Source organism: Hippocampus guttulatus, chromosome 1 (assembly GCF_054856545.1).
Source record: "Hippocampus guttulatus isolate MCC_2025c chromosome 1, RoL_Hgut_1.0, whole genome shotgun sequence".
Lineage (NCBI taxonomy): Eukaryota > Metazoa > Chordata > Actinopteri > Syngnathiformes > Syngnathidae > Hippocampus > Hippocampus guttulatus.
The window spans coordinates 21326988-21349760 of NC_141261.1; the positions used below are offsets into that span (position 1 = coordinate 21326988).

The following is a 22773-nucleotide window of genomic DNA, read 5'->3' on the forward strand; positions in this document are numbered from 1 at the left end:
CGTCCCCCTCCTCATTTGCTGTGCCACCACTCCCCCTTTCTCATACAACAGTTAATATTGAAGATCAATCTCATTTGTTCTCATGAAATACTAATACGATAGGCAGTTATCAGGGGAGAGCGTTCGCGGCAGTGTTGTGAATAAGCCCCATTGCCGCTTCACTGCTTCTTGTTCGCACCCAACCCACCTCAGCAACACACGCAGTTTGATTCATCTCCATGCTATGAACGCTGACTGACTGTCTATCTTCCCTCAAGTGAGTAGATGCATTTTTTCAAGAATAGTTCTTCTCCCTGCTGGTGCTGCTGCCTCTGACAGCAGGATGCGCACGTGAGTGTGTTAGTGTATGTATGTGTGTTATGTGTGTGTGTGTGTGTGTGTGTGTGTGTGATAGAGAGAGAGAGACAAAAATAGACAAATGAATGCATGAACAGCACCATGGGAATATAAAAAGCTCATACAAAGGGAGCGGCACTTTTTTCACCCCAACATACCACTTTGAAATGTTACAGCGTTGTTTCACTATTCCTCATCACTGTTTCTCTTATGTGACCAATTTATGCAATTATACGCAAAGAGAGAAATCGAACATCAAGTTACAGCAACATTTGAACATGCAACAACGTGCACGCGTTCATCCATCTTCAAGCTCCTACTGCTGCACTGGGTAAAAAAAAATAAAAAATCCATTAAATGTTAAAACTCTCTGTTGCTGCAAAGCCCATCTCTCGACATGATTCATAATTCATCCTTGCTATTTCCCCTCTCTGACGCTCGCTACTTCTCTTTCTCTCATCGGATTATGGCATGGTGGCGATTGGAGCAGCTGGAAGCACATAGCTGCTGACAACTGTGCATGCTCGCATCTGTGCAAGTAGTGTGTCTGTCCCTCAAGGGTTACATATTACAACGTCAGGATTCAATGACAAGCGTTTCCTTATTCAACAGCAGGTTAGGGGACCAGGTGACACCAAATTATACCCGCGCATGTCAACGGAAGCATTTGACTTCGAAACTACCAAGCTCGGCAAGTGTTGAGACTAATGACAAGATTAGCAACGGGAAATGAATGTGTAACTCCAGCCTTATGATGTACTTCAAGACAGAACAATGAACAGAACAAGACGAAAGACTCAAAAGGCTTCACACGCGTAACCCTCTCCAGCATTCCGCAACTGCGGCATCTCGAGATGCAAATCTTTGAATCCGCCTGACGCACAGTAAATGTGTAATACAGAGTCAATGAACCATTTATGAGCCTAGCGTGCTTGCGCACACACGCAGGTCTGATGGCGCATACATAAATGCAGGTGAGCAACACACACTCTGTTGTAATATCAGCATGTAGATCGAAATGTTGCACAAAGCTGAGGGCAATATGCCGCCATGTGCGTAAAGCGGTTCGGGGCAGGCGCGGTTGTGCGCTTTTCTGGCTGCTTGGATTCTGCCGTAAACTCAAGACCGCCATTTATGCACCTTCACGCCAAATACTCGCCTAAAATGTTGCCATTGCCCCGTTGAATCCGACCTTGTGCGTCGACTGAAGCACTTTTCCTATTACGCGCTTCATCGGCTGTCGTAAGTCAAGCGCACGAGGAAGATGAAAACGCGGTTCAAGTTTGCATGCATTTATAAAATACGCCGCAGGTACTGATAACATTGTAAAACAGATGTAAATAGATTTGATAGCTTTCTGAAAGTTGCCCCTGTCATGGAGTTTTCTTTTATGTTTGTATTTTCTGAGCACAGTCTTAATGCAGTACGTCAATGACTGCAATAATTTACTGCTGGGTGGGGTCTCAAACCGCTGCGCGTGGCTACACAGGGGGACAGAACGAAAAATATTTGATCGAGTTGATCAAAGAGGCGCTGTGAGTCGAGGTTGCAACTTGTTCGTTGTGATGTTTACGGCAGAGAACACAGTACATTTCGGAGAGGACATTTTACTCTAAAAAATATTCAGAGTAAATTTTGTTCTAAGAAATTGATTCATAGTCTTCCAAATGGTTAAAATCCACTTTCATTTGATGGAAATATAAATTACCCACATTTTACACCGGCGAGAGCCTCGTGTAATCTGAGTGGAGAGATTTTGATCCATTCTGAAGATTTGCTCCCATTTTAGTGTACTGAAAAAAAAATGGAGTGATAATTTACAAAAAAATAAAAATAAAAATCACTGCAGAATTTTACAGGGCAGGGAAGGAGCCCGAGCTGGTGTGTGAGGCAGAGAATTTCCGACTGGATATAGTCGGACTTGCCTCCACACACAGCCTGGGTTCTGGTACCAGTTCTCTCGAGAGGGGTTGGACTCTCTTCCACTCTGGAGTTGCTCAAGGTGAGAGGCGCAGAGCAGGTGTGTCATTGCCCCCCGGCTCAGTGCCTGTACATTGGGGTTCACACCGGTAGACGAGAGGGTTGCCTCCCTCCGCCTTCGGGTGGGTGGACGGGTCCTGACTGTTGTTTGTGCATATGCACCAAACAGCAGCTCAGCATACCCACCCTTTTTGGAGTCCTTGGAGGGTGTGCTGGAGAGTACTCCTGCTGGGGACTCCCTTGTTCTGCTGGGGGACTTCAATGCTCACGTGGGCAATGACAGTGAGACCTGGAGGGGCGTGATTGGGAGGAACGGCCCCCCCGATCAGAACTCGAGTGGTGTTTTGTTATTGGACTTCTGTGCTCGCCACGGATTGTCCATAACGAATACCTTGTTCAGGCATAAGGGTGTCCATATGTGCACTTGGCACCAGGACACCCTAGGCCGCAGTTCGATGATCGACTTTGTAGTTGTATCATCGGATTTGCGGCCGCATGTTCTGGACACTCGGGTGAAGAGAGGGGCGGAGCTGTCAACTGATCAGCACCTGGTGGTGAGTAGGCTCCGATGGTGGGGGAAGATGCCGGTCCGTCCTGGCAGACCCAAACGTATTGTGAGGGTTTGTTGGGAGCGTCTGGCGGAATCCCCTGTCAGAAGGAGTTTCAACTCCCACCTCCGACAGAGCTTTTCTCATGTTCCGGGGGAGGCGGGGGACATTGAGCCCGAGTGGACCATGTTCCGTGCCTCTATTGTTGAGGCGGCCAATCTGAGTTGTGGCCGTAAGGTGGTTGGTGCCTGTCGTGGCGGCAACCCCCGTACTCGCTGGTGGACACCAGCAGTAAGGGATGCCGTCAAGCTGAAGAAGGAGTCCTATCGAGCCTTTATGGCCTGTGGGACCCCAGAGGCAGCTGACGGGTATCGACTGGCCAAGCGGAACGCAGCTTCGGTGGTCGCCGAGGCAAAAACCCGAGCGTGGGAAGAGTTCGGTGAGGCCATGGAAGCCGACTTCCGGACGGCTTCGAGGAAATTCTGGTCCACCATCCGACGTCTCAGGAGGGGGAAGCAGTGCACCACTAACACTGTGTACAGTGGGGATGGGGCGCTGCTGACTTCGACTCGGGACGTTGTGAATCGGTGGGCAGAGTACTTCGAAGACCTCCTCAACTCCACCAACACGCCTTCCTTGGAGGAAGCAGAGCCTGGGGACTCTGAGGTGGGCTCTCCTATCTCTGTGGTTGAAGTCACCGATGTGGTTAAAAAGCTCCTCGGTGGCAAGGCCCCGGGGGTGGATGAGATCCGCCCGGAGTTCCTCAAGGCTCTGGATGTTGTGGGGCTGTCCTGGTTGACACGCCTCTGCAACATCGCGTGGTCAACAGGGAGAGTGCCTCTGGATTGGCAGACCGGGGTGGTAGTCCCTCTTTTTAAAAAGGGGGACCGGAGGGTGTGTTCCAACTACAGAGGGATCACACTCCTCAGCCTCCCTGGTAAGGTCTATTCAGGGGTGCTGGAGAGGAGGGTCCGTCAGGAAGTCGAGCCTCAGATTGAGGAGGAGCAGTGTGGTTTTCGTCCCGGCCGTGGAACAGTGGACCAGCTCTACACCCTTAGCAGGGTCCTCGAGGGTATGTGGGAATTCGCCCAACCAGTCTACATGTGTTTTGTGGACTTGGAGAAGGCCTTTGACCGTGTCCCTCGGGGAGTTCTGTGGGGGGTGCGTCGTGGGTATGGGGTACCGAACCCCCTGATACGGGCTGTTCGGTCACTATACCACCGATGTCAGAGTTTGGTTCGCATTGCCGGCAGTAAGTCGGAATCGTTTCCAGTGGGGGTAGGACTCCGCCAAGGCTGCCCTTTGTCGCCGATTCTGTTCATAACCTTTATGGACAGAATTTCTAGGCGCAGCCGAAGCGTTGAGGGGGTCCGTTTTGGGGGCCTCAGTATTGCATCCCTGCTTTTTGCAGATGATGTGGTGCTGTTGGCTCCTTCAAACGGGGCTCTCCAACTCTCACTGGAGCGTTTCGCGGCCGAGTGTGAAGCGGTTGGGATGAAGATCAGCACCTCCAAATCTGAAACCATGGTCCTCAGTCGGAAAAGGGTGGAGTGTCCCCTCCGGGTCGGGGAGGAGATCTTGCCCCAAGTGGAGGAGTTCAAGTATCTTGGGGTCTTGTTCACGAGTGGGGGCAGGAGGGAGCGGGAGATCGACAGGCGGATCGGTGCAGCGTCTGCTGTGATGCGGACGTTGTATCGGTCTGTCGTGGTGAAGAAGGAGCTGAGCCAAAGGGCGAAGCTCTCAATTTACCGGTCGATCTACGTTCCAACCCTCATCTATGGTCACGAGCTATGGGTCGTGACCGAAAGAACGAGATCCCGGTTACAAGCGGCCGAAATGAGTTTTCTCCGCAGGGTGTCCGGGCTCTCCCTTAGAGATAAGGTGAGAAGCTCGGTCATCCGGGAGGGGCTCAGAGTCGAGCCGCTTCTCCTCCACATCGAGAGGAGCCAGATGAGGTGGCTTGGGCATCTGATTCGGTTGCCCCCTGAGCGCCTCCCTGGTGAGGTGTTCCGGGCATGTCCCACCGGGAGGAGACCCCGAGGAAGACCCAGGACACGCTGGAGAGACTATGTCACCCAGCTGGCCTGGGAACGTCTCGGGATCCCCCGGGGAGAGCTGGAAGAAGTAGCTAGGGAGAGGGAAGTCTGGGCTTCCCTGCTAAAGCTGTTGCCCCCGCGACCCGGCGGTAGATGATGGATGGATGGATGGATGGAATTTTACAGAAGTTTTACAAGGACAGTTTTTGAGGAACATTTACTAGTAAACATCGTGTTAGTTTATTCTTTTTATTTATTTATTTTTTTTAGAACACTTGAGTTGAGGAATAAACCTACAACCTTCAGTCAGCATATTGCTGCTCCCCTTCATGTGAAGGATACCGTTAACTGATATCAGGCAGAGAACTCGTAACCCCCAAAGAAAACCCAAACATTTGGGCTCTCCTTTTTGGGGACACCAGTGATTTACAAACTCACAGAACGAGTGGCATGGCTCATGAAGGTTGTGGTTTAGTCCCTCAATCCTTGAGTGACACTATTTTAAAAATAAACTAAGACTTTGCTCGTAAAATTTACTCAAAAACTCTCCTTGGCAAATGTACTTTTTCCCCCCAAATAAATCTTGCTTCCAATTTATAATATTTAACTCTCTTCCAAGTTTAAATTTGACTCAGTTTAGACTGGCTCCAATTCTAGTCCTTTTACAGTAAAATGTACCCTACGGCATCTACTGCGTACACGCAAAACACATGCTGTGAATATAGTGTATTGTTGAGGATACAGCGGTTCAGTAAATGGATATGTGAATGGATTTTTTCAATGCACGTATATAGAAGCCACACTGTCCTAACTCCCAACCCAACATTAAAGGGTTTGAAACAAAAGTGCAAGCAAAATGTCATCCCGTATGACTTCTTGTACTCCCTCAAGTGCTGCAGTAAGTGCATAGCATTTGTTACACGTGCTGTAGTCGTCATGTTGATGAACTGTGTTCGCTAAATTTGTCTCCTTCGGGTATCCGTAGCAGAAAGTTGGCGGGCGAAACATGGCAGCCTCCCATAGGGCGCCCTATGATATAATTAGCCATTACTTCATTAAAAAAATTACAATGATGTGATGCAACATTTTTTTGCATATTGTAGAAATTAATAGTGGGTTTTTGAAATAATGAACAGTGAAATATATATCCTGCTCCCCAGGATATACTGAATATGCGCAGTCCGTTTTTCAACAGGCCAACAACATTCTAGACAATCCTTCTCATGTGCTGCACTCCCAATTCGAGCTCCTACACTCAGGAAGGAGGTACAGGACCCTTCTATGCAAACTAAACCGATACAAAAACTCATTCATACCGCAGGCTATCAACCTAATTAACGAACAACATGAGGAAAGCAGACAGACAGGCAGGAGGACATGAGGGCAGTGTGGGGTGTGCAGATGCCTGTAACGTATTGTCCAATATATGTAGAGTATATATTGTCCTGTATTGTATTATTGTCCAATGTCTGTTGTGTATCGTATACTGTATGTATCGTTCAATGAATGTAGCGGCATGGGGGGCCTGTCCTCCAAGACAAGTTTCTCCTATGGGAGACCAAATAAAAAGTCAAATCAAATCAAAATCGAAAAAAAACCCCAGCACATTTTTTACACACTTTCTCTTTAAGTGTAAGAACTCATTTTGTACATTTTTCCCCTAACAAAAACCAGCTCTCTTAATAAAAAAATAAAAGAAAATACAGTATATATATATATATATATATATATACTGCATATATATATATATATATTATTAAGGTACTAAGTTGAGCGTGCATATTCTTCCAAATCCGCCAAAAACTATTAGGCCTACTCAGGTCGCAATATATCGATCCAACCATTATCCAAGCCGCTTATCGTAGAGCAGTATAAAACCCAGTGCAAGTGCAATTTCAAGATGTCTGCCATCTAGTGCTGATCGGTTACTAACTAACTATAATTGACCCCTGCATATTCGCAGTTCGACACTCACGTCTTCACGCATTTCTTTCTTTTTTTTCCTTCCTTTTTCAATATTTTTTCATGTTTCGGATTATTACCATTTTTTACGGGATTTTAACGCCCATTTCTCTTCCACGGGCTACCAGCATTTTCTTTATGCACTTTCCGAATAATGATAGTTTTTATGATTGCTTAGAGCCAAGGCAACCTTCTAGCACAGAGGTTTAAAAGTGTGCTCATCATTATTCAAATGACAAGGAGAATCCAGTGAATAAATTGAAGGTGGTTGTCAAGGAGGACTCCAGCAGCAAAATCACAAAATCATTGCAGGAATGGAGTCAGAAGCAAATATGCTGCATATGCAACCACACCTTCTCATTGCCGTTTGTGTTTCATCTCACCGTACAACAAAGGCATGGAAAAAAAATAGCATGTCGAATAAAATATGCAAAGTGCTATTTGTGTAAGCGTTGGGTCGAGTGAGTTAAGGTGGCCGCCATTCCTCATTCTGTTGTAGCTCACTTCTTTCAAGGTGAAGCAGCGAGCGGCTCAGAAGAAGTGGCATCGCCGTCTCTCTGCACAGCCCATGCATACACCGGTCCTGCTTGCAGGTTTTCTTCATGAGGCATGTTCTCTTTTCTTGAGACAAATCTGCTAACATTTGTCCTTGTTTCGTTGAAGTTGCCCAAAAATGCAGCCGCCCTCTCGCTTTCTCTCGACATTTGATCGTCTTGTCCCCCTACACCGGTCACCGTATTTCACTCCTCCCGCACGTCGTTTTCCCGTTTCTCTGAGTCGTCTAATTTTCTCTTGTCTTTTTTTTTTTTTTTGCGTGTCTCCCAGGGGACAGGTGCACTGTGCACCATTGTCATGGCAACTGGAGCGGGAAGACAAGATGGAGGACTCATTGCTGCCTGGCCTCCTTTGTAAGGGGAGGAACTGGTGTGCGAAAACAACAGATGTTGTTGTTGTTGTTTATTATTGTCATTTATATGGGTTGAACCCCAGAGCACAGCTTCCAAGTTTGTTATTGTGTATAAGTAAGTAAGGTATCCCCCCCCATGTTCTTAAAAATGATAACATCCATACACTGCGTACCTGATTAAGACAGTCAAGGTTGAGTTCACACATGGTCTTCATGACATCATTCAGCAAATACTCAGGTGTTGGAGAGCAGCCATTTTCAAATGCGCTCGTTTTGTTTCTGCGACCTTTCATCGTGAGTAAGGACCTGAAAATCCCTCCCACCGTCCTTGTGTGGACCTCACGCTTGGTCAACCTTTTATTTAGACATCAGCTTCACAGCTGTGTCCTTCCATCCATGCACCTGCTCCTGAACATTTTCATTTTTTAATTCACAATATATGGGGGGAGTAATTATTGACGTAGCGGCTAATATTTAATATAAGTTGTAAATGGCCCATTGCGCTTACCACTATTGTATTGTTGTATTTATGAAGCCACTTGCCATATTTTAACCAGTTCTTCAAAATATTATTTTTTCTTTTTGAAATCATTTTCGATTATGTCTTGACATGATGCTTTGTATTTGTAATAACCCCATGTGCAATTGCATCTGTTTAAGACCATGAGCTACTGGTATCATAAAATGCCACGTTTGTTTTGTTCTGTTTTTTTTCTGTTGTTGATTTTACTTCGTCATTGGGCTTCAAGCAGATTGATAAAAATATTGATAACCTCTTTAGCTGAAATCAGCTTTGTTCCTCTGCTCATTTATATATGCTTGGAAAGCTTTTAGATTTGTTCAAGCCACTCTCACACCCTCCTCACCGCCTCTCTCCTGAAACTTGATGCTCACCCTTCGTATTTATTTCACCTCTTATCGGCCTAGCCTCACCCTTCTTAGCACCTTTCCCTGATGCCATGCGCTACCTACTAATCATATTTCTTGCATCTACAACCGAGAATAGCATAAATGTTTTATTGTTTTTGGACAAATGTCCATTACAATTTAATAAATAAAAATGTACTTTGTGTGCATTTTTTTTAATTGCACATTTTGGCTTTGCCGATCCACAAAAAAAACAAACAAAAAAAAACACATTAAAATGCCAATCGGGGTGGGGGGGGTCAGTGTAAAAACATGTGATGCAGACACTAATGAAGAATTTCTCAACCACTGTAAGTGGCTTTTTGTGTGCAGAGGATAAAGAACAGATGCCTGTGATTGTGAATATTGTTATATTGTCTGTCCACACGCAAAACTTTAGTTCCAACATCTTTGCACAAATGGTTATAACTAGAAAATATATAAGTTTGTGTCCCTTAACATTTACAATAAAGATATGAATCACATGCAGAACGTTTGACAGTTTTACTTTGCCACTTTAATATGTCCATTCGTTTTTTTTTTCACTTTATAACAGAAAAATATTGGCAAAAATCAGCCGTATTTTTTTTTCAGGGGGCGGCGGGGGGGGGGGGGGGGGTGAATGAATGTCATCACCTTTGCCTTGTGTTGCAAAGTGTTAAGCTTGATAAATTCAATTGCCTGATCGATTAATTGGTTGGTCCTGAGCTATAATGCTCCTTTATAGATGCTATTCATCAGTCTCCAGTGCTTGCCATTATGGGTTGGCATTAAGCGAGCACATTTTCGGTAAAAAGTTATGAGGTGGTTTAAAACACACAATGTTTCGGCCTCTTTGTTTTATGGTTAGTTTGCTAGACTGCTTTTGGAAGAATTGTTCAGTTTGCCAAACTGTTGCTTGTTGTGAAATGAGTTGAAATGAGAGTGAGTGTTCACCGCCAACATAGCTCGTATCTCAAATTCTTGCTCACAAGTCAAAGTAAAAAAAAAACAAAAACAAAACCCTAACAGCTTGAGCCAAAAATCTCCTGAGTCTGCTCATTTGGATCTGAAGACACAACTGCGTACAAATCCATTTTTCATTTGACCATGAACAGCTTCGTTTATCAATATTTCCTCTCTCTTTCTCACACACACACACACACACACACACACACACACACACACACACACACACACACACACACACACACACACACACACACACACACACACACACACACACACACCAGGACATGCTGGCCTTTAATGATGCTGACATTTAACACAATGTAGATCTGAAATTGCGGCAGCAGCACACAAGTTCAACTCATTAGAGGGCTTAATTAACGTGGGGCGCTTACACCAAACCTACCAGTAATTGGGATCCAGGTTATGATGTTTAACGATGGGGACTGAACATTAAGGATGGACTCTGTGTCCAGTGACTACGTTACCACTGGGAAACCTATTTTGGATTTAATATTTAATTGAGATAGAGACAAAAAAAACAAAAAAAACAATGGCATTTTCTGCGTGTGACTTCAGGGAGCTAGTCCTGAATGCTTTAGAATGCTCTGAAAGTATCCATCCATCCATTTTCGAATCTGCTTTTTCCTTACGAGATTCACGGGCGTGCTGGAGCCGATCCCAGAGGACTTTGGGGAGTAGGCGGGTTACACACTGAATTGCTTGCCAGCCAATTTCTTACAGTACACTAATAAAAATTACTCAAATAAATGCCCAACCGTGGAAAAATTAAGCACTTTTTGACAGAGATGAATGAAACATTTTACACTGAATGTACAGATAATGTTATTTTGGGTGAATACAGCATTACATTTATAAATCTGTCCATTTATAAAGCATGCGTAGGGTTGTGTGTGTGTGTGTGTATGTGTGTGTGTGTGATATGTATGTATATATATACACACACACACACACACACCGATATATATATATATATATATATTAAACAATATAATGAAGCACACATCACTGACAGTCTTTGGGGTTCAGTTCAAGAGCATCTGCGTTCACAATGACTTTCTACTTGTGTAGAAGCCCCCCACCTTAATGCGCTTTTTCCATTGTGTGCCCAGAGCCAATCTCCCACTTCATCCCACATTCATTGATTCATCGAAGCCAATCGCCTCCTCACCATTTCTGCTTACACGCCACACACTTATTCTTTTTCTGCTTTTTCACTCAGTTTTTTCATTCGAGCCACCCTGTCCGCTCCTCATCAGATAAAACGCTTGAAATGTGCTTCGTCACACATGATTTCATTTCAGAATACAGTGAACCCCACCACTACTACATCACCAATGTCGCACATTTTGAAGTGATGGCTTTGAATGGGGTTTTTAGAGTATACATGCGAGTCAGAATTTAGAGTTGGGTGCCTCCAGCGTTGTACCACTTTGTTTTGCAACAGGCCGGGCAGCACTGCGATCTACCGAATGACATGCATTGTAATGAAGAGCAAGAAGACGAGACAGAAAAGGTCCGCCAACTAAACCCATGTGATCATTATTTTACCTACAGAGCAGAGAGAATAAACTGTGTGCCTGTGAGTTGTTGCTGCATCATGTGTGTTACAAAAGCATGTGTTTGAATTTAAAAAAAATACTGTAACAACTCTGCTAATTTCCGTTCTGTGTGTTTAAAAAGTGTGCTTTGATAAGTTCAACTGTGTTTTATAAAGCGTGCGGGTGATTTTATTATTATAGTTTTTTTGTGCTCTCTCTCTCTCTATTGCAGATGTTCACCACATGGGTGGGTCGGGGACATGTTCCCTGGGATAAACAAGTGTTTGCTGTATAGCAATAATGTGATACCATGAGGCTTTACATACCTCTTTGCACCAGCATTGTGACTTCACTCCCTCGTGGGCATTTGCTCAGCAGGTCCACCACCTGGTTGTGGCTCATGTTCTGGACATTTCTTTTGTTAACCTCCATCAGGATGTCCCCCTCCTTGAGGCCCCGGCAGCGTGGGTAGTCCACGATCTGCTTGACCCGCTGCCCGCCTCCAGTCAGGCTGTCTGCGATGGTGAACCCAAATCCTTTGTCTCCCTTCTCCATGTGGATGGTGATGAGCTCGGGCTGGGTGACGATCGATGAGGCCAGGGTGACCACGTCGCTGGTGTAGCCGAGCAGGTTGTTGGACAAAGCCTCAGCGGACGGGCTGTGCGCCCGCGGCTCTCTCTGACCGTTGAGCGGTCCACTTGGGTTGGAAGGCGAGTCAAAGGTTTCCTGCCCATTGACGATAATGGGCTCCTTGTCCAAGATGGCCACCGAGGTGACCAGACTGGTGTTGGGGTCATCAGGGTCAAAGGGCAGCGGGTAGCCACGGCATAAGGCCAAGTCCACCATGGAGCCAATAGGGATGGATTGGAAGATCTTCACCACCTGAGCGTGGGTGTAACCCAGCACGATGGTGTCGTTCACACTGACGATGACATCACCTGCGTCACAACGATTAAATGTTGCAGGAGGCAAATTATATGACTATGTGCCGCCTTGGTTATTACAACAGACTCTATCCCCTTCTCTAAACAGCGCTGTTTAGAGAAACTGCTTATGGGGGCGACTGTCACTCGAATGACCCCAAAAAATGTTTCGCTCTTCAATTTGACACAAAAGTAGTTCAGTGCACTGTACACACAAAAAAGTCACTTTTCTATACTCGTCTATGAACTTTAAGTACTGTTACATATTACCTTTCAAGTGCCCTTATCAAGTAATTCATGTGATATTTAGCCGTTCTTGAGATGGGGACATTTTGATGGGACATGAGAGGCTCAAGTACTGTACTTGAAAGAGCAGTTGAGCTTGGAAAAGAAGACAGTGTCTCCTACTGATACCAAACGTGAACTGCACCTGTCTCCATCTTGCCATCCACAGCTGCAGGTCCGTCCAGCACCAGACTTTTGATCTGTAAGAACTCATCTGGCTCATCACCTCCGACCACCGTGAAGCCGAAGCCGCGACGGCTCTTCGTCAGCTTTGTGTTAATGAATGTTCCTTTTAGCTCCGCAGGGTTTCTGGTGAAGAACGGCTTCCCTCCTGCACAGCGGTGCAGAAAACAATTTTAAAATCTGCATTTCAGATTTTTCGCTCGAGTGGTACTAGTCATTGATCAAACACTGATGAAACTGTACACCACAACAAAACAAAACAAAACAGAAAACTGCAATGCAGATGTAGATCATGTGAAAGCTAAATACAAAACACCATGCCACATGATCAGAAAAGGAAACCGGACATTTACGTTTGGCTCCTGTGGGGACCGGAGGTAGTGTTGGTGGGACTTGAGGGTCCCTGTAGGTCTCGAGGTGGTTTGGAACGTAGTTTACCAGTGGTGTTGCAGCTGAAGAGTGCTCCTCTATCCACTCTATCGAGACAAACCTTTCAGGTCAGTCCCCACATATGCATCTCAAAGTTGTATTTCCATGGCACATATCTCTCTCTCTCTCTCAAGATATATATATAAAGATATCGATAAAAGCAGGACAAAGTACACCCACAAGACCATTTATTTGCTACACAATGCACCATCTGTCGAGCTCCAACACAACGACTGATAATGATCACTTTTGATTGACACAACCAATAATGTAAACAAAATGCAGCCATGAACATGTATTGTTTATGTGCACTATTACATGATTACACTGGTTAACAAAACATTTTTTGAATCAGAGATGCAAGTAAATTTTTTAGAGCATTTCTTTCTGCGCTGATTCTTTGTCTGGCCACATCAGGTTTTCATAATATATATAAAAGTATATAATATGTAACATATTTTGAATATTTATGAATTAAGGGTTAGGTTCAGCAACATAAACGCCGGAGCTATTAATGACAACGCAAGGGAAAAATCTGTATTGCGCAAGTTTTTATTGGTCAACCTTAAAAACAAAACATGAAAATATCTGAAGAACCTGACGTGCAAGAAAACAAAACTGCATCAAAAATACGTTTCGGGACACACAAAGCCATCTCTGATTCAATCTTGCTGTTGATATTATTTGGATATAATTTCCAACCTATGGCCCAGCTCACGTGGCTCAATAGGGAAGCAAAATATATGTAACATCTCTCGATATGTTGAATTGCAACACTACAATGACAATAAGCATTGTTAAACGTCTACAGTTGATCTTTCCCACTTTTAATCTAAAGTGAGCATTATTTTCTTGACAGAGGACTCTTTTTCGATTTCCAAATCCTGTGGTTTGTGAGGGTCAATATTGAGCATCTGTTAGTTTTTATGTTCTCTTGAAACAAACATATTCAGCATGGAACAAAGTTATATTATGATCATGGAGCAAATCAATGTGTAAATTGTCAAGTTTCTCGAAAGGAAGAACTAACTTTTCATGGTAAAGCAAATAGAAAACAACGTACAACCAACGTGTATTTCCATCACTAAAATAAAAACTAGATAGAGCAGCACCACGGTTTGGGATGGCTCGAATTGAATTAATAAACATGTCCAATACATTTGATCGATTTGGCAAGCAAATGCTTTTGTCTTCAACATACAACAAATCGAGAGTTTAGCACCCAAACCCCGGTGAGCAGTGAACGAGACACTCAAGAAACATCAAGAAAGGAGGAAAGAAAGGAAGAAAGAAAGAAAAAATGGGCAGGAAACCAACCTCGAATGTACCGCTCACCTTCTGGAGGCTGCGGCTGCTGCTGCTGCTCCTGCAGGATTTTGCGACGCCGCGCCTCCACCACTGGGTTCTCGTACTGGGTCTTCCTGTTTATATGACTGACACCGAGGGGAGGAAATGGTCATTGGATTTGACAGGGCTCCCGTTTAAATGCGCTATAAACTGTATTTGTGAGAGGGGACAGCTTGATTTCCTTTGGCGCCGCAAGGTGATGTGCCAACAAGGTGATTTACTTACTCGACATAGTAAATTCCATACACTGGGTCATCTATCCTCTCCCATCCTGGCGGCAGCTCTGAAATAAAGGAGAGCGTAAAACACTGAACAACAATCAGCGAGCGGTGAACTACCGCGGCATCAAATCAGCACATTGACAGCCATGCGACAAATTGATGATTTGTGTGACTAATTCCTGTTGGAATAATATTTAGCGACAACCATTTGTGCAGAGATGCCACAAGGCATCATAAATGAAACCATGACCTGGTTTCCTTGTGATGTCAACAATCAGACTACTGATCAGCGCCATCATAAACACTGGGTACTGCACTGTAACATTTGTGTCGCGAATTGTCTGCTGACGGGGTAGTACGTAAGTAAACAATGGACTACGCATTTTGCCTGTTTGAGTACCAAGGATGTATTTGTGAATTTGTTGTTGACAGAAACATTTGTTGAACAGGCAGTACGTGCCCCCTTCACTGATGCCGGGTCGTGCAGATGAGCTATTTTGCAGTCTGCCAGGGGTACAAACATGCGTCCATGTGTCATCCTTAGGAAGCCATGACAGAGCATGAGGATCATGAGTGACCCCCATCTGAATGTGCCAAAAGTTAAGCGCATTCATTCAGGCTTAGAGAATTTCATTTTTCACTTGGTTATTTTCGATGTTTTTTGTTTTTACGACTGCTACCCCTCTCTCCATGCACCATTCTATTGAGCCAAAACTCGTGTGTTTGTGTTTATGTCAAATCTTGGCAATAAACCCGCTTCCAGGATGGTAAAACAGAGACATCCTACCGAGATCACTCTCCAGGTCCTCCGTATGTATCCCCTCTTCTCCAAGGTGAAAGCAGAATGAAACAAAGAAAAAAAAATGAAGAAACAGAAAAGGGATGGGGAGTAGAGGAGAATCAGGTGGGGGAAGGAAGGAATAAAGAATGAAAAGAATGAAATGACAGTGGTGACATGAGAAAAATAGGGAAGAAGAGACCCCTTAGAAAGTCACAGCAAAACAGGAGGTGGCATCACCTAAACATGTCACCTACAGTAGAAGTATGCTCCTTTACCACTTGGTGGTGCCATTTCCCGATGTGTGTTACTTTGTAAACATGACTCATCGGCGGCCTCTTGGACCCTGTGTTCTCGCCAACTTCAAATTTTCTTCCCAGACAGCTGGACATTACCGGTACTTCACATTGCTCAAGTAGTACGGACGCTAAATTCTGTGGCAGCTTACCATCATCATCGCACTCCTCCAGAGGCCTGGAGGCTTTGTCTCGACACCGGGGATCCAACCATGATGTGGTCTTTGTGTTGTGGCTGAAAGAACACAAAGAATAACGAAAACATATTCAAAGGATCCTCTTTCCGAAAACACAAGTCACATGTCAGACGTTTGCATATTTATCAAGGAATGCAGGCCTCTGCTGCACAGACAAATACGAATAACAGAGCGACACAGGCAAGATATAAACAATCAAACCCTGGATTTTTTTCCCCCCTCCCCTTCAATGTAAAAAGAAACAATAGTGATTTGAAAAATGAACATACAAGCTCTTTAAATGCACAGCCATGTCCTGGTGGTGTGCCTTTGTTGTGCTGCAGAGAGGACAAAGAGGTGGAGGTAATCAGGTGATCGGGGTTTGATCTCCTTTCGAGATCGGCGCATGCATGGATTAACGGGATGGCCGGGCAGGCGTTAAAGCCACATCATTGGGGGGCAAGACGTGCAACGGGGGTAAAATGCAGTGACCACTGTGTGAGCTGTGTTGACTATATCAGTTCGAGCAAAGAGTGAATTCATGCTGTTGCAATGGGAGCTCTTTCAGGCTTGAACACATACTCTATAAAGTAAAGTTCTCCATTCTCAGTGTAGGCCATCTCCCAGTTTTCGGGCAGCGGTCCCAACGCGTCTTCCGGGGAGACCTGCGGCTCTGCCAGGGTCTGCTGCCCGCTGTCCGCTGTGGAGATGGCCGCATTGTTCAGACCACAGGAAGGAGCGTTGTCACGCGCGGGGTACGGCCGGAGGATACCGCCGCGGCTCTCATCCTGGTCGCTAGGGTTACCTGCGCACAACAAAGGAGAGGGGAAGAGACTACGCACTAAGGATCCTGGGTAACAAAACAGGCAAGACAAGGAACAACATGGAAGAACAAAAGACAGTTGATATCTCACACAAGCCAGAGAAGAACAGTGGAAATGAGCAAGCCATTGTCATGCAACCTCACACCCTTAGCCAGCCCCTATACCCTCATTGATGCACGTTGAAAAAAAAAATGGTGTGATGAAGTTACTCAATTTTAGTTGCATTTTTGGTGGCGTGAAATAAAATCATCTGGATCCAGATACATTGGATAACTTTTTTATAACAGTGACTTAAAAATGTATCTAAATTCAGATGGTTCTATTGCTTGCAGCCAGTTGACAAAATAAAATGGAGTAAATTCAACGCATAATTTTTTTTCAGAGTACCGAAAAGAGGCTGTACAGGAATATGTTAATTTTCCCACCGACGGTCTTTTCTCTACTCTGTTTTGGATCACCACCCTCTCATTTTCTCATTATCCATAAATTAGCTTTCTCGGCCATTGCTCCTGCCTAATTTCCAAGCTCTGGCCCAGCTAGTCCGAGACCACTTCTGTGCTCCTTTCAGGCCTGATCAAAATGCTAATTTATCATTCTGGCAGCCTGGCAAGTGGACACAAGGAGGGCACACATCCACACTGTTAAGAGGGGTGGGAAAAGAGTCACAAAGCAGCAAAGAGCTTCACAGAAACTGGAACTGATGGGGGCAATTTATTTAAAACGTCTTCTTTTTAAATCCCTGGAAAGTGAATACGATAATATTTTCCGAATTTGACACATCACAGAGAGGAGGGTTGTTTAACAACCCTGCCAAATTGTAATGATTTAAAAAAAAATCATCATAATAATGAACAAGTACTGTATATATCTCAGCGGCCCGGTGATCCAGTGGTTAGCATGTCGACCTCACAGTGCAGAGGTACCGGGTTCAATTGCAGCTCTGGCCTCCCTGTGTGGCATTTGCATGTTCTACCCATGCCTGCGTGAGTTTTCTCCGGGTACTCCGGTTTCCTCCCACATTCCAGAAACGTGTGTGGCAGGCTGATTGAACACTCTTAATTGTCCCTCGGTGTGAGTGTGAGCGCGGATGGTTGTTCGCCTCTGTGTGCCCTGCGATTGGCTGACAACCGGTTCAAGGTGTCCCCCGCCTACTGCCCGAAGACAGCTGGATAAGGCTCCAGCACCCCCCGCGACCCTTGTGAGGATAAAGTGGAAAATGAATGAATGAATGTATATATCTTTTTTAAATCAAGCCACTGTCCTCACTCTCAAATGCTTTGGGTACATCTGTTGAATGCACGCTAATAAACAGCTTTTTAATGCCCATGTATACTGTACATACATATTTGTATTTTAGCTAAAAGCCTCCGTCCGGTGGCTGGAATACATCCTACCGTCCCGTCATTGGACCTTCCACGCCACAGCAAAATTTGAAAGCCACCACCTACAAGCTTCAGGGGCTTCTTTCAGAGTCACCAGAGCACTTTAATATTAAATAACAAAATTCAGCTGTAAATTCGGTCATCCCAAAAAATAATATATATAAATATATAATAAATAGAATTATAATAAATAGAATTATAATATATATATATATATATATATATTGCATTCTATCATATCCAAACGCATGATTCAAAACCTGACAAATCTCGCTCCCTCCTGACAGGCAGATGGCAGTGTTTGGAGGGTTGTGAGTAGAGAACTCAGCCTGTCAAAGACATGATGTAACCACTCGACATGGGAGCTCAAAGACACACATTATCTCCCTCCCATTATGTCGGTGATCTCGGACAAACACTTCTCATACGCACATACAGTACTCTTCTTGCGGGTGGATAAGATACCCGGCACAGACAGACAGTGAGAGAAAGAGACATCGAGGAAGGAAATGTACTGTGCTGCTCTCACCTGTGAAAGTGTTGTTCATTTCCGAGGCCTGGTCGTCATCGTCGTCGTCAGCAGGCACTACTCGGACGCTTTGCATGTCATTGTAGGACTTGGTGCGCTTGGGGGTGGACTGCTGGGAACCTACATCTCCGAGAATCACTGTCCCAATGACGGGCTGCCTTGGCGGCTTGGGGGTCCCATAATAGTTACCTAGGCAACAAGGAGGACATTAGTATGCTTGAGAGGCAGAAGGAGAAAGAGTCAAGAACAGACACTCGGTGCAAGAAAAAAAAAACTTTCAGAACATCTATGAGTCTATTACTACCAACAGCTGGCATGTGGCTCAGTTGTAGTTTTAGCAATGGCCTGGCTTGCTTTATATAACACAGACTTTTGCGAGATTGATATCATTTGTATAAAAGTGAGCTCCAATACACCGGACTCAATATGTTCTCTATTGTCATCTTGGTAACCAGTGAAAAGGGCAGCTGATTTATTGCAACGACACAATTTTTGAGTCATCTTGTCAGGCCTAAAGTTTGGATAATTGAATCTAATGAAAACACACAGGGATAATCCTGGACCTTCACAGGAAAATGATTGTGTAATGTTTTAAAGCCGTCACTGAAATGAAAGGGTTCCTGTAAATGTCAATAAGACCTCCGCACCTGTCGTCAGGTGTTTCTCTAACTGTCTCCAGGTTTGAAGGGTGCCTTCTCCGGTGGCATGTTGCAATGCCTTCCACAGATAGGATTTAGATCAAGGCTCAACAAGGCCCCTTCAGAAAAGTTAAGTGTGTTGCTATTACCCATTCTTCGGTCTTTTGTGCCAGTATGCTGACCGATGACCTGTGATTGAGACCTAGCTTTCTGACACAAGGCAGCGTAGTTTCTTCCGAATGCATTAATAGTTTTAAGATTTCCTAGTACCCTGCACCGACTCCAAGACACTCCGTGCCAGATGCAGCAAAGTCTCCCAAGAACAGAACCGAGCCTCCGCCATGTTTCGCAGTAAGGACAGAGTTCTCTTATCTTCACTCAGGGCATTTGGAATTTTACGAATGTGCATTGTGACAAATTTCTATCTCACTTTTTTTATGACTTGATTGACCGTCTCTTAGGGTGTGCATCTCTTCACAAAAGATGATTCGATACGGTTTTTGACACGTGGGGTGCGAAATGATTCAAGAACGGTTTGATTTGATAGATAGATGGATAGATGGATCGATCTCCATCAATTTGCCCGTCACAGACTCCTGCGGACAGGTTTGTGACATTGTCTGTGTGAAAGAGAGAAATGTGCCAAAATGCCAACAGAGTCGCAGACTGCTGCCAAGCAGATTAGTGTTGTAACATTCTCTCCCAGGCCTACAAACACCCAATCACAAAGCCTTCCCCAAAGACACACACTTACTTCCTTATACACACACACATCTCTCCACATGTGTCACGTTTATACATGCACACAGGTTTGTGTAAGTCTGAGATTTAGAGCATGGGAAAACACAGTCCTAATTGGAAGGAGACGGGCAGATGTAGCGTGAGCCTGGTCCGGCAATCATGTCTAATCAAAATCAACTGTACAATCTGACGGCCCACCTGCATGTAGGGAACATTCATTTGGATTATTGTTATGGTCGTTTTTTTTTTTTTTAACCGTGATGAATCAGAACACAATGTTACACACAGAATGTCCGTCTTCATCGTTATCACAGTCATCCTCACCCTCATATGTTCCAATTTCAAGCAGTGTACCACTCTCTTCAAGTTCTAGGAAGTCATCCACTGACAGGAAATTGTAATCCACCCCTGGCAACTCTCCGTCTCGGGGGGCGCGTGTGGTACCTGAAGAGGAGTAAACAAAATTATGTTTGGCAGGGGACAATAAATTACTGTACTACAATTTAAGTCGGGGGGGGGGGGGTAGAAGGCAAAAGGGGATTCGCAGCGAATGTTCAATAACCTTATATTGCTACTAAAAGCTAGCGCATCAGAGACAGCACACAGGAAATGAATGAGTGTTGGGGAAAAATGCTTGGCTCACAGCATCACAGGAAATGGCAGCCTGCTCAATCAGACAATAAAATAACGATGGCGTCCTCATTTTGTTTTACAGTGGGGCCATTTCTAATTGGTGAGCCACGAATTTGCGATTACACAAGCAGGTGTTAGATTCTTTTCATGATATGAATTTCATACTGTATGAAGGTTTTCAGCATGACCTATGAAAGCCCAAGACACATTCATTATAAAAGCTGAAATTAAGTTAGTACAGTGGTGCCTTGATATTTTGTTGTTCTTTGACCACACTTGTGACTCAAAACTCTCATCTCGAGTCATCTACCCCCAATGAAATGGATGTAAATGTCATTAATTTGTTTCAGCCTACCCCCAAAACAAGAATGAATGTGTTTGAAAAGAAAATTGTACTCTTTAATCTAGCAGTTAATAAATACATGCATTAATTATATAATTAAATAATAGTAAGAATTAAACAATTTCTGCCATTTTTTTTCCTTTTTTTACTTCATTTCAATGGACATTGTCCTGCATCCTTCTTGTGTGTGAGCCTTGGCCACTTGGAGGCACTATTATACAGACATACGGAAATGCAAAAGCTGCAATCATTTTAGTAGTTCTTCACAGAGGATGAAGAATATACTGTATATAAGCCTGTGAGTATTGTTATATTATCCGTGCATATGTGATGCTCCTCCATTTGTGTTGATTCAAATATCCACTGCTGAAATAGTTCTGACACCGTGATACTAGTGTGGTTGGCATCGTTTGTTAGCATTAAGCTAAATGCTACTCTGTTGTTTTAATGACACAACATAATTTGGAATTCAACTGGGAGTGGATTTAAAGGGCGTGAAGCATCTTTTCTGAAGAGTTGTTTCCTATCTGCCAAACCGCGCCTTCGGCGAAGTGGGTTGAATCCACTGCCACCATACAGCGCTCATAATGTTTTGCTCGCAAGTCTACGACAAAAATCATCCGAATGAAAATTGGATGGCAGGCCAGGTGACAGATTGAATCTTGTGTTCATGTTTCGTGTTTGGACGTGCATATAAACATAATGTACGCCAATGACATCTCATCCTCACAAGTGGTAGGAAGGTTTGACTTGATTCTGTCTCCTATGCATTGAACCAAATTCGAAAAGTCTCCCAACCACTTGGACAGCATCAATGCATTCTATGTGGGATTAGCAAAAAAATCACGTTTGACACACGACCCAAGTTTTAACCCCACCAATGTACACAAACACCTGATCATGAGATGCTTCTCCATAGAGCAGGTTTTTCCCTTATTGGCTTTTTTTACCTGAAAAGCCAACGTTAAACTGAAGCCATTTAGCAGACAAGACAGAGAACCACAAAACAAATCCCTCACGTGAAACATGAAGGCTCATCTATCCGCTTTGCATTCACCTCAGTGGCGCGAGATGAAAGTGAAGTTGTCTGGGAGTTTGACTGGTAGGACTGGGTGGTCCCATAGTGGGAGATGCTTCACAGGCTTGGCAAGCTCTAATGAAGCCGTCTGCCGAGGCGGGGGTGGAGCTGTTATTTTAGGCTATTCCCCAAAGTGGAGGGCTCGAATGAGATGAAGAATTCTGGTGTGTTCATGTTGTTGAATATTGACAACCACAAACCTCCAGGCTTTCTCACTCTATTACATCAGCATATAATTAGCAAGCAACTGTTGTCTAACTTGTACTTGTGATGTGATGTCTTTCCACATTTTTGTTTTAAGGAGCCATATTCCGTGGTGCACTGCTATTCGTGGCATTGACGCCCATTATAAATGCGCTGAGGAAAAACAAAACGCTTAGCACGCTAAGCTGCAAGTTAATGACCCCGTAATTGTATGATACCGCACAAGTTTCCGCCGTTATTTCTATACTTATTATTTATTAGATCGTATATTCACTGTCTATTATGTACTATATTCATTTACCCTGTGACTGGCAACCAGTTCCGGGTGTACCTCGCCTTCTGTTCGAAGATTGCTGGGACAGGTGCCATCATGCCCGCTGCCCATATGATGTTAAACGGCTCGGATAATCGATGGATTAAATGATGGATATATATTTCTGAATTCATTATAATGATTATCTGCTGTTACCCACCACCTAATTTATCCCTTATTTTTTTCCACTTAAAGCACCGTTTAGGCCCCTGTTCAAGATGCAGAAATACAGATCTGAAGCATGATGTTGCCACGACAAAGCTTC

At 44.4% G+C, this 22773-nt stretch overlaps 1 protein-coding gene across 14 annotated transcripts in view; it reads right to left on the bottom strand.

The window, feature by feature from the left end:
- LOC147210943 (membrane-associated guanylate kinase, WW and PDZ domain-containing protein 1-like) overlaps nucleotides 1-22773 on the bottom strand; it is an 82041-nt gene that overhangs the window by 19505 nt on the left and 39763 nt on the right. For 4 of the 14 annotated variants that reach the window (XM_086118807.1, XM_086118899.1, XM_086118907.1 and 1 more), the window contains 11 exons: nucleotides 20262-20381; nucleotides 18559-18747; nucleotides 16406-16673; nucleotides 16114-16161; nucleotides 15800-15882; nucleotides 15361-15399; nucleotides 14578-14635; nucleotides 14323-14438; nucleotides 12930-13052; nucleotides 12539-12724; nucleotides 11512-12123 (listed from right to left, as the gene is read on the bottom strand). In XM_086118807.1, the coding sequence (XP_085974933.1) occupies nucleotides 11512-12123; nucleotides 12539-12724; nucleotides 12930-13052; nucleotides 14323-14438; nucleotides 14578-14635; nucleotides 15361-15399; nucleotides 15800-15882; nucleotides 16114-16161; nucleotides 16406-16673; nucleotides 18559-18747; nucleotides 20262-20381 (1842 nt within the window). The remainder of the gene's footprint in view (nucleotides 1-11511; nucleotides 12124-12538; nucleotides 12725-12929; nucleotides 13053-14322; nucleotides 14439-14577; nucleotides 14636-15360; nucleotides 15400-15799; nucleotides 15883-16113; nucleotides 16162-16405; nucleotides 16674-18558; nucleotides 18748-20261; nucleotides 20382-22773) is intronic. The other 10 variants (XM_086118840.1, XM_086118814.1, XM_086118824.1 and 7 more) reach the window with 10 other exon arrangements.